The 12,877-nt window shown below is 31.5% G+C and overlaps 1 protein-coding gene across 1 annotated transcript; it reads right to left on the reverse strand.

The window, feature by feature from the left end:
* Positions 1-2,945: 2,945 nt before the first annotated feature.
* On the reverse strand, positions 2,946-6,847 carry LOC133175422 (uncharacterized). Its single transcript, XM_061310526.1, has 3 exons — positions 6,642-6,847; positions 4,616-4,742; positions 2,946-3,839 (listed from the first exon to the last, which is right to left on the reverse strand). The coding sequence occupies exons 1-3, from the start codon at positions 6,766-6,768 to the stop codon at positions 3,539-3,541; spliced, it is 555 nt and encodes a 184-aa protein (XP_061166510.1). The 5' UTR covers positions 6,769-6,847; the 3' UTR covers positions 2,946-3,538.
* Positions 6,848-12,877: the final 6,030 nt, after the last annotated feature.

The raw sequence follows: 12,877 nt of genomic DNA on the forward strand, positions 1-12,877 counted from the left end.
TCTTCACCTTTTTCATTCATGGTGCAGAAATTGGTGAACATAATTATCTTGACATGGAAAGAACATTTCAGATTGAACCCCATTTTGAGAGTTTTACTATCTGTAATTTCCTGTAAACCCCCTTCTTGACGAACTGTTATTTACTGTAAATAGACCTACCTCCTTTGTCGTTTTTCACCAGCTCTGCCATTGAGATTCTACAGGAACATTCAATGGAACCCAGGATATGCCCAGAAAGAATCAAAATCAGATAGATAAAGGACTTTTCCATGCTTCTCTGCATAAACGCAGAACAATTTTGCGTTATTCCTCCTTCTTTTCCTGCTTTTTTGTATATTAGAATAGGTTAAAAACACAATATGAGTTTAAAACTTCGAAATTGAACATAATCTAAATGCAATATTCGTTAAAAGTACGGCAACTAAGTGCATGCTTCTTACGTTAGATCTAAATAATTTATGGTTATATTTCTTTTCTAACATATATGTTAAATCATTTCTTTTCAAATCCAGCGGAGACACACATAAAAAAGAAAACCTAATATTTTTCATGCAAAAGTGATACCTCCGGATATTGTACATATCTTACATTTTTAGCTTTGAAGTGCAAAAAAGCGTCTGATTGAAAACAGATTGAATTACTGTGACAGTACGCCTAGACTGCGTGTATTAGGCTGTAAAATGGACATCTGACTATTTTTGAAGTGCTCATTGCGTTTCCAAAAGCCATTTTTTCAAATTTTGTGAAGCATGTGCATCGGTAGTGGAGGATTGAAACAGATATTGCAGTAAGCAATAAAGATAAGAAATACAAGAACACCTAAGCTGATTACATATAGCAGTATACTCTTTCTGATAGAACGAAAAGCAAACAAAAACCCATCTAACCCTCGGAAAAAAAAACTACATATAAATTCAGCATGCAATATTTTCATTTTAACATTGCAAAACAAATTATACCTTAGAAATAATATGCAATTACATATAATTCGACACTCGAACATAAAATCTTACAACTAATTTTAAAAACAAACTACCTATCTTTTTCACGTCATTACTTTTTTTGGAATTTATAAAGTGAAAACGCAGCCATTATCATCATAATTATTCAATCATTCTAAATTATTGTCTTTGATAATTAGTAATAGAAAACCAAGTGCAATGAAGCATAAAGACGGTAGTTTGTGCTTGAGCTGAAATGGCAAAAATTGTGATCCGTCAATTAAACTCTGAATATTTACTGTATTATCACATTTGTAATGCTAAAAAAACAACAAACAAAAAAAAAAAAAAACAAAAAAAAAAAAACAAAACAAAAACAAAAGCAAAAAACTCAAACCCCTCTTTTGAGCTCATTAAGAGAAAATCTTAGATATGTTGATGTATCTGTAATAGTTGTTAAACATTACAGTGAATCATAAACATTATTTTAATTAATGTTCTCGACAGAATTCAGTTCATAAAATAAAAGAACAAAGGTTTTGTTCTGCTGATTAGAAAAATAAAAAAAAATAAATATAGCAAGACGAGGCATAAATTATGCCCAAAATCATAGTTTTGTAGCTCCTCTAAGTCAAGACCTAATGATTGTACTTCTTCGTTGCTTATGAAGGCATTCAAAAGTGAACACGGGAACGTTACAGTGGCGGTTCCAGGAATCTTGAAAGGGGGGGGGGTAGTTTGAAGTTGGGGTAGGGACCCACGGCCACACCAAAAAATTGATTTATTAAATCTTATGTATATTTTGGACACAAAAAGGGGGAGGGGCTGCCCCCTTCTAAATCCGCCAGTGCGTTAGCGAAGTCAATGTGTAATAGAGAGAACTCAGGAAGTGTATGACACTCTGTTTGTACGGCAGAGAAACCCTGGAAATGCATCACACAATGTTAGAGAACAGTTTCTCTTCTGCGAATGCGCTGATATTTTTCAAATAATCATGCTGGTGAAGAAAAAAATTAATAATAAAATAAAACTCGATTAAATTAAATTGCGGAAATGAAAGAACTTTATGTCGATATAAAGCCGAGCCTCCCTCATAGAAATCAAAATTTGACGAGAGTCGCGACATTTTATAATTTGTACACTTTAATTGAAAAGGAAATTGTAACCTTGTTTTTCTAGGAAGAGGGCTTCATAGAATAAACAAGATTTCATATAACTCGACTACTTATGGATGGTTTTCTATGTGAAACATCTACATTGGTTTTCTATGTGAAACATCTACATTTTACTTGGTGACATTGTATTTTGTTAAGTCTTCCTACCGTTATCTTCATTTATGGGTGCATCCTGAAGTAGCTTGGGAATTAGAAAAAACACATACTATTTGATCTAGTTTTACACTAAGTCTTCAACTTGTATTAAAAAATCGAAAAAGAAACTTTTTTCATAATCATTTTATTGAATAGTTATTGTACAAAATCTATATACATCATTTTTGTCCTTTTTTCAGTACAAATAGTTTGCAGTGACTAATATATATATATACTTGCTTATATGAATAATAATGGTGACTTTGTCGGAACCTCAATTACGTTAAATTGAAAGTAAAACTCCACAGGAAGAACAAGACATAGGCATCAAACCTGTAAATCGTTTTTGTTCTTTATAAAAAAAAATATTTTCAATACAAGTAGTTTGCAGGAAAGTTTTTATATGATTCTATGTAAAAGACCTGCTTGTATGAAAAATATTAGTGACTTTGTCGAATCCTGACTTGCGTTAGATTGATGGCAAAAATTCACACAGAATTCGAAGAACGGGACACAGACATCAAACCTGAATTCTTGTTTTTATGACATATATATTTCTTCTGGAAATAAAACCACACACAATTGACATACATAATTGATGGCTTTTATTTTCTGCTTTGTGCTCCAAGAGTTATCCTTCGTTGTAAAAAATATCTTTAATTTATAACATTCAGTGATCGTTCTTTGATGTGAAAAAAGAGTATAAATAGCATCATAAATAAAACAACAAAATGATAACTTACCTCCCTAACATGATTCCTAATTTTTTTTTTAAAGATTAAAAGGTAAAAACTGAAGTATCACAAAATTAAAAAAAATATTCTTTATCCAGTTTATTAGTTAATTAATGTTCAAAATTGAATTGATACCAAGCAATGTAAATGAAACCTGTAACGTACTAACTAAGATTATCTACGAGTGAAATACAGAAATAGGTCAGAATGGATTCGTACACACTATAATCCTATGCTTTTTATTTGGGTTACATTATGCGGTATAGGTACATGTACTTGACATTTATTGACAAAACGATCAATCAAAACTTTTCAAAATCACAATTTGTTTTCTTTCACCAAATATCAAAAGTCTTATCCTAAAAACAGACGTAAACATTCATACTATTTCAGTGTTAAAGAATTTTAAAAAATATTTACTGTTAGAGAATTTAAAAATAAAAATCATATCTACACGTTATTCAAATACATTATCTGAAAACAAATATCTTAGTTTAAAGCAAAAATCGAGTACAAATGACATTTATTAATTACATGACGACGTTTTACAAAACTAATACAAAATTACAGACAGAACACCAAAAAGCAACAAAAATGGCGGGAAACACCTTAGAGACACCGCTGCACCGTCCCCTCCTTGAGGTTTCGGATCTCGCTGTAAACTGGTGGGAGTGCTTTGATTGGAAACTCGGGTCTCTGCATTAACTGATATTGTTGTAGAGGGAGGATAAATAGGTCCTTGAATGCACGGCGTTTTTTCGTCAGATTTTAAGACAAGTTTGTGATCACAGTTGCCGACTTTAACTAGTGTACAGGTTGAGGGATATGATGTTTTACCAGCCTTAGCTCCGTACCTATTATAATCGCAAAACAAAGAATATTACTAAGTATTATCTGACAATAATGAATAAACATCACTGCACAGGAGAACTACAAAAATAAATAAATAAATAAGTAAATAAATAAATAAATAAATAAATAAATAAATAAATAAATAAATAAATAAATACATGTAGATAAAAAAAGGAAAAAAAAAGATCGTCCAAAGCCCATCAGTATTTAAAATGATTGAAACAGGCCAACTATCAAATATTTGTACCCTATGTCTCCTGTTTCTTTTTCCGATTAATATTTATCATGCACAATTTAAATATCACAATGGGATGTTGATCATGATCTTCATGAATGAGATATGGAGATAACGAACAGTATTCAAGCTCAAAGTCCATACATTTTGTTGAGAATTGGACCGCTGCTTTGGTTTTATTGTCATAATTTATAATGGTGGCGTTCAACTTGGATTTTCAGTGCTCTTTAATTTATTATCGCAACATTGACAGTGTCAACAACAGATGCCATCTTAATTCCCCCCTCTATGTACTTACATACAACATTGACAGTGACAGCAACAGAAGCCATCTTAATTTCCCCCTCTATGTACTTACATACAACATTGACAGTGACAGCAACAGACGCCATCTTAATTCCTTAATCCCCTCAATGTACTTACATACAACATTGACAGTGACAACAACAGAAGCCATCTTAATTTCCCCCTCTATGTACTTACATACAACATTGACAGTGACAGCAACAGAGGCCATCTTAATTCCCCCCTCTATGTACTTACATACAACAATGGAGATCCCCTGACGGTTGACATTTGCAGTCCTCGCAGTCTGTGGGGTGGCGGTGAGTTCTATTCACGTTTACCTCTACACTTCTCCCAGCCTGATCCACGTATATACATAACTTTACTGGAATAAAGTATTAAAGTTAACTTTTTTGTCCCAGTGGATTATTTCTTTTCTTATGGTTAATAATTATTAAACATTACTCTACGTTTTGTCTATCCCCCCCCCCCCATTTTTTAGTTACAAATAATTAATGATCTAAAATAAGAATCGCTCCCGGATATATTGTTAAAATTTATTAGCTTATGAAAGAGCATATGACCATTGTGAAACGCTTGTGTCAAAAGAATTATTTGGGGCACACCCAGAAAACAATTACAGATTCTGCAAGATGAAGAGCATTCTTCTTGGACTAACCACAAGTAGTTTTTTATATTATGGCCTTTGATATTATGCTCTAGGGCCATGGACAACTCAGTTATCATGAGCATTATAAACTGCTCACACATGCATGCTTATTCTACTATTTATGATGGTAAATAAAAAAAAAACGTAGCATAATTTACACTTATTTTTACAAAATCTAGTTTTTGTTGTGCTGGTTTGAGGTATAAATAAGTATAAAGTTAATTGATATGTCTTTTTGTTGTTTGCACCTTCACAGACGCTATTTCTCACCTTACTCTGCACAAATAGCCCATCTCTGAAGTTTTAACAACACAATTAATTATCATTTGTCTTCATCGGGGTTTCACTTGGCACATGGTTCGTTCTCTTATCAGAGGAGCATACCTCACGGGGACTAGAATTATTAATTATCATCGCCTTTGATGATACATCATGTCAACAAATATAAAAAGGAAGATAAAAATGTCTGAAAAAGGGAAAGTTTTAATTGTTATATTCAAAACTTTATTCTGTTTCTCTTCATGCCTTTGTTAAATTATGTTTTCTACATAAAATCAATCAAATGTTAAACATTCTCTTTGTTACTAACTGTTGATCCAAGAAAAAAAAACAGAACATATTAAGAATGATAAATATTTTTGACGGCTAATCACCTCATTAAACTTATTAAATCCATAAAAATGAACTTCCAAGCAAAAATTAAAAAAATAATTTAAGAAATATGATATTTAGACCAATTGCCAAACTTCTTATCTATTTCGACATTTTACTGCAAAATTTACATAATATATATTGTAGTGATGGACGTTCTGGAGACTCAAAGTTATTTTTTTTTAATTTTCCCTGTCAGGGAGTTCTTGTAAAATGAATTTAGGAGATTCAATTTAATGTACATCTGAAATTTAAGTCAATAATTATATACAGACATTCAAACGCTAACATTTAGTAATTCCAAATGCACATATGCAAATGTACTCGATTGTGTAATTCTCGAATCTTTTTTCTTTCAGCGAACAATCGCTGGTTGTGTCTCATTTGACCCTTGAATTATCTATCACTAACCGATTTATGTATGCAAAATTCATTGTGTTTTTGTTAGATATTTTTTTAACTGAGCATTTTTTTTAATTTACACATCTTAAAGTGCCGATTTCTTTTATACACCGCCCTCTGTCAAACGATTTTCATATATTATGCTAATTTTCATTTGTCATTTTAGCTGCTATATGTTTGTGAACATTAGTAAAATCAGTATTGATGCAGTTTTACGATTTTGAAGTGTAAAAATGAAAAGTATTTCCGATAAATGAAAAACAAATAAAGATTTTACCATTCCGTTTCTAATTCATTACTAGCAATGTATAAATGAACAGTGTGTAAATCCTTGCATTATAAAATAGAAATTATAGTGGTAAATATTATCACAATCAATATTTCTAAACTATTAAAGTACATGATTTTTCCAGCACATTTGAACCTATTCTCATTGTGTTAAAATCAGACCTGTTTCATAAAACAGCATGGAAATGATTTTTAACATGGTGTAATTTCTTCCAGAGAAACCCCTCTTTTGTGAGTTTTATACGAGCTGTAATTTACAGAGAACTGGCCTACCTCCTTTGTCGTCTCGCACCACGTTGTATCCATCCGCTCCTTCTGTGTACATTTTACAAGAACATTCAATGGACCCTAGGAAATGCACAGACAGAATCAAGACCAGATAGATTAGAGAGTTCGCCATGCTTCTGTGCAGAAGCTTAAGTCAGTGATGTGTCAATCCCCGGACTGGCCTCTGCCGCGGATCATTTTTCATGCACGTTCGGATACGCTTGGGTTGAATATGAAAATAGGTAAAAGGTACAATATGTGTTTATAAGCACTTTGAAATTGAACATAAATCTAAATACATTAGGTCGTAAAAATGCAAGATCTCAGTGCACCTTTCCTACGTTTTATCTGAATTATTAATTATCACATTTTCCCCCATAACATATTAATTTATATCTTTTCAATTCATGCAGACGTACAGAATACCTGACATTTTTGATGCAAAATTGATACCTCTGGACATGGTGCATATCTTAACATTTAAGCTTAGAAGTACTTAGATGACATAACATATATTGAATTGCTGTGATTTTACGCGAACACTGAGATTGGTAGTAAAAATGACATCTAGTTGATGTATCTGATTGTACAGTGATGGGGGATTGAAACACAAATTACAATAGAGAATAAAATAATTTATTACTGAATTAACATTATGATAATGATATTTTATCGGAGACCACTGTAAATGTATGCATTTAAGTCTAGTGTTCTTTTTTACTAACGCTTAAAGGTATATTTGTTTTGCAAAAAAAAAAAAAAAAAAAAAAAAAAAAAAAAAAAAAAAAAAAAAACTTTTCTTTCGAAAGGAATATATTTTTTAATGTAATTCACCCTTCAGTGACGTCATTATGTATATAGAGTTCACATATATTTAAGCAGGACACAAAGATTTGTCCAGATTTGAAAAAGAACATTTTTACAAAAAAAATGCACTAGATGGAACAGTTAAGTAAAAATACTATGGAATACAAGAACTCCTTATCTGATAATAATAAAGGAATAAACTCCCTTAGCTCGGTTTCCAGGATTTCAGATTTATTAGTCTTCTGCTGTCGATTATAGAAATCATTTTAATATAATACCAGGCTAAAGGGAAGAACAGGTCAGAATCTTAATTTCTGTTCATATAAACTCATACTTCACGCATTTTACAGCTGGAATTTTTATCGTGAACTACCAATACCAACAGTTAAATTCGATTTTAATTGCTAAACTAGAGCATTTTGGCTTCTGATGATTTCAAATGCCAGATTTCCAGCCAATGCTTACAAATTGTCAAAGTAATAATACTCCTTCCATTGAAAAAATATGAGTCAACAATTATTTCTATATTATCGTAAACGTAGTTAGGATTATCGTGGTAATTTAACTTAAGTTCTATCCCTATAACTGTATGATTTTATTAATTCCCTCTTTCATTTTCCTCAAATCTAAGCCTGTTGATTCGTTTGCAAGTTAAAGCTATATTCCTTCATTACATTCAGCTTCACAATGAAATCGCCAGCACTTAAATGGAATGACATGATCCTAACATGATAATGTTGACACTTATACAAAATGTGCCCTGTAAATAGTCATTATCTGGAATATTTAATAAGTGCGATAAGTATTTCTCAACATGGCAGCTTTCAGGAGTATGTTCATATACATGTATAATTCTTCTGTTTAATTACTATGTAACTAAGTAAAAACAAATAATACCGAATTAGCAGAAAGTTTAGCGAGAATTCAATTTTTGCATATTTAGGATGTTGAGTTGGCTAAATTTGAATATCGCTAATGAATAACTCCGTATTTGAGGTTACTGATACTGTTACTTCTAAACATCAAAATTTCACTAAAATTACTTATCGCAAAAATTAAATTCTGATTTTTTTTAACGAAAAATTGCTTAATTTGCGACTAGCTAAAAAACCCATTTAAAGGGTATATATAATTTAGAGAAAAAACAATTATCCATAAAAAGGTGAAGATCACGAAACAATGATTGATCTTTAAAAAATCTACAAACGTTACAAATCTGTGAACAGGGCATAAAACAGGAACTCCTAGAAATTCTGGAGGTGGGATCGGGTGCCTAGGAGGATTAAGCATCCTCTGTTGACCGGAAGCACCCGCATTGAAACTTATGTATTGATCAGGTAGACGGGACATTCCGTAGTCAAATTTAGTACAAAAACAAACGCTTAACAATTGGTATGAAATATTTCAAACAAAATGCACCCAACGATATATTACATTTGCTAACATGGTCATTATCAAATTAAATGAATGCTAAAAAGTTCATCCACAAGTTATTTTAGACCTGTAGTTTTACTTTACATATAAAAATAAAAATCTTTAACATAATCCAAGTGTATTTTCTCATAGATGCGGGACACGGAGACCGGTTCTTCCAAAAGACTATATAGATTTAGGTCTTGTTTTGTAAGATTTCTCACTGTTCAGTGGCCATAAGTGTTGTACTTAGTTTTCAATTTGATCCCTTCGCGGTCAGTTTGCATCCAATTACAAGTGAAATATTCAGGAAGGTACTTAATGCAAAAAAAAAAAAAAAAAAAAAAAAAAAAAAAAAAAATCGTTTGTAATTTCCACATTCACTCTTCAATATTATCAATTTTACGATTGCAAGAAAGAAAGAACTAATGCGTAGAAGTAAACTGCAATTACATAATTATGTATCATATTTTTCATGATGATTTAAAAGAAGTAGTGTACTTTTGCATGTTCTTATTTTTTTTGGCTTTTACGCGGTACAGAAGTGCAGCAATGACCTTTCCTTATTCAATCAAGTTTTTTTTTATGTTCTACTTAATTGTTATCCTGTTGTTTTTCTAAGCATACATTGCATTAATACTGTTATTCTGTTAATATCATAATTTTCTTCATTTATTATAATAGGCATGTCCAACAAAAGTAATAACAAAATATACATATAACATGTGTATCTCTGTCGATTTCAGATATGATAAACGTGACGACTTCAAGTTTACAATAGTCATCTTCCCTTACTTAATGTGGCAATACACCCTTATGACCTGCATATGGGATTTAAGACTCTCAGTTGAATCGATAAGCAAGAACATTCTCTACGAACAAACAATTTCTAAAACGAGGCAAGCTATTGACAAGCAAGTTGATGAAACAAGAATATCAATAATTTAAAGTCAACATTTTGGAAGTTCTATGGTCGATACAATGACCCTTTTAGCGAATACAATCTATCATTAAGTCAAATGTTGATTGACGTTTTTCATACCAATTGTTAGGTTATTATTTACAGACTAAAATTTCTACAGATTTTTCCTTTAACCCCATAATGACAAGGAATACACAGCGGGTGTGACCGGTCGACAGGGGATGCTTACTCCTCCATGACTCCTGATCTCGCCTGTAATTTTTTTTTTGGTGGTCCATGTTTTCTCTACTTCCGATTTGTATTGCTTAAATGAACTATGAGCTTGAATGTTTTTCGTTATCTCCATATTTTTAAGCATTTTTTTCTTTTACAGAGAAATTAAATCAATCAAGCATGCATCTAAATATTTTTGTAATGAGATATAAACAGTCTCACAACTTTTAATTGTAGAATTTTGACCTGGATACCACATTGGTTCCTTGTATTGTTATTGTCTTATATGCAATGTACGCTTCATAGTTTACCTTAATAATCCTACACTCTACATTCCAAAGAATACTTCCTGTTTTCTCTTGGCTTTATATAATCACTCTAGCCAAGGAATGGCTAACTAGTTTATTACAATTAAAATGCATTCTCCAATAGTTCATAAAAATGATAATTTTTTTTTAAATGAAAGACAACATTCTTCTAATTGGTACAGTTCATCATTGTACGAACTTAATGTTGAGTTTATGACAAATGAAGGTAATCCAGGTCGTCACTGGTCTGTTGTACAGGTGTTTCAAAGACAGTTCTTAATGAGAAATGTCTCAATGCTATTTGACTAGGTTTTATCAAAATATATTCATTTAAGGAATTAAGACTACATGCTTAAAACGCTGTCGTAAAATTTATTCGTTAATGCATTTTCATTTAATTTGATAAGATAAATATGCTGTAATTACTTTTTCATTTCAGTATTAGTTTTAAAAAGTAGAACCATTAATTTCTTCTTTGAAAGAGGAGAGAAAATGGATGAAAGTTGAAAAAGTTTATCATCTTTTCATCTCAGTCTCTAATGGCTTATTTTTCAGTGGCGGGGGTATGTGAATTTGGAAGAAAATTTTATCCTTTATTCTTACTGTAATGATATCTTAATTCTTTTTCCTGCTGACATGAATTTACAATGAGGTTGTTAAATCCCACATAAGATCAAACAGGAAGAAAAATATGTACACACGTATTAAGCTTTTCTTCATCTAAAGAGTCCTGGCGACCTTTTTTTTTGTTTTTAGAAAGCTAAAAAAGTCATCTCAATAATCAGGGTGATGTTTTTGAAATATAACATCAAACATCAATATGAAATATAACATCAAAATTTTGGCTGAATTCATGTCGCTCTCGTTCCCCTTGATGCAATGTCTTTCCAAATTCTCCACTCTTCGAAATGTTGCATTTCTCGCTTATTATTGACTTTGTATGAATGTATTATCTAATAATTATTACCAAGGAAATTTGCAAATTATCAGAAACGTCTGCTTTTCCTCTTCATTTTGGATATTTATCCTACAAGTATCGTGATTTCAGCGAATGTTTTTCTCAGTATGATACGAATGAAATACCTCTAACAAATAAGACAAGAAAACATTGATGTAACCATCAATTGTCGCCCGGGAAATAAATAAAGTAAACAATGGAAAGGAGTCTTGATCATCAAACCGCTTCGATATGTGTGAAAAAGGCATGCGTCTAAATGATGGAGACGATAGTCGAGAATATTTTGAAAACTTATAGACGGATGAAAATCGAACAAAAACGATACCCTTTTAAACTTTATCAATTCCTAAAGTAAATGTTGGCTGCATAAAATATAATCTGAAACCAGACACATGCATCACCTATTTTCAAAAATGTCTTTCACTTAAAGAATATAAAACACGAACTGTGTAAAGTACTTTTTTACGTTTTTATGCGATAAGTAAAATTCGATGTTCTAAAAAAAGGGACCTGTCGTTTTTTCGATAGTAAATGATAAGCAACTTTATATATTAAATATGAAAAACATATATATTTTACAGATTCACTTTATGGAAGTAAATATATTGTGTATCTCGTACTTTATAAAGGGAAAGAACATTCTGATTAACAATCTTTTTAATGTTTAGAAAACCTTTAATTCTGAATAACTTCTCCCACCTCAATCCCCATATACCAACACTTAGACTTATATGTATAGAGCAGCCCGGTCCTCCGGGCTGCAATAAGCCAGTTATAATATCATAATGTCGCAGCATAGATGTTTTCTCATAGGCTAAGTACATGTACATCGTTAAAAAGACATTAACATCATTTTTGTGACAGTCAACAAAACAATACTTTTTTATTGGTTACAATATTTAATGCAAGTGGCCCGGCCAATCAGACATTTTAGCAGAATTTTGAATTTGACGAATCATTAAAGTATTTTTGTTTGCGGTACCTATTTAATCTCTTTTTCATTGCTTTAAATATTGCATTTATAAATTTATCTTTGATAAAATTTCTATTAATTATTTTTACATTCTGTCTTAGTTCAACAAGTATCCCCTGATTTTGTTTTCTTATCATCTATCTGTCATCTATTATCCTTATAATAATCTGTTTTGATATGGATGTAAAATGCTTCTGTAACTGTCAGTGCTTCAATAAAAGCAATTTGATAAATTTTCAACCATTTAAGCCCTCAGAGACCAAAAGAGCTTTTGCATTACTTAGGAGTCCATCGTCTATCTGTCTGTTAGCAGTTTTCCCACATGCTGCTCCTCCTACAGTTTTGATCCGATTGCATTGATAAAAGTACATTACAATAAATGAAATATGCAGAGATAACGAACAGTATTCGAGCTCAAAAAGTCCACTAAACATTACAAAATAAGAGCAGAGCAAACACGGACCTCTAAAAGTTCAGAGGTGGGATCAGGTGCCGTGGAGGAGAATATAGAGTTCTGTACATCCTTTTCGATTTCGTTGAAGGGAGATACCATAGTTACCTATTCTTTATAAAATACAATCCACGAATGTACAGCGGAGATATTACATAGCTATAATACAACACTTCTGGAAAATTGTCGGTTTATTA

This window comes from Saccostrea echinata, unplaced genomic scaffold, assembly GCF_033153115.1.
Source record: "Saccostrea echinata isolate AGI-Se365-2 ecotype Australia unplaced genomic scaffold, CSIRO_AGI_Sech_v1 ptg000062l, whole genome shotgun sequence".
Lineage (NCBI taxonomy): Eukaryota > Metazoa > Mollusca > Bivalvia > Ostreida > Ostreidae > Saccostrea > Saccostrea echinata.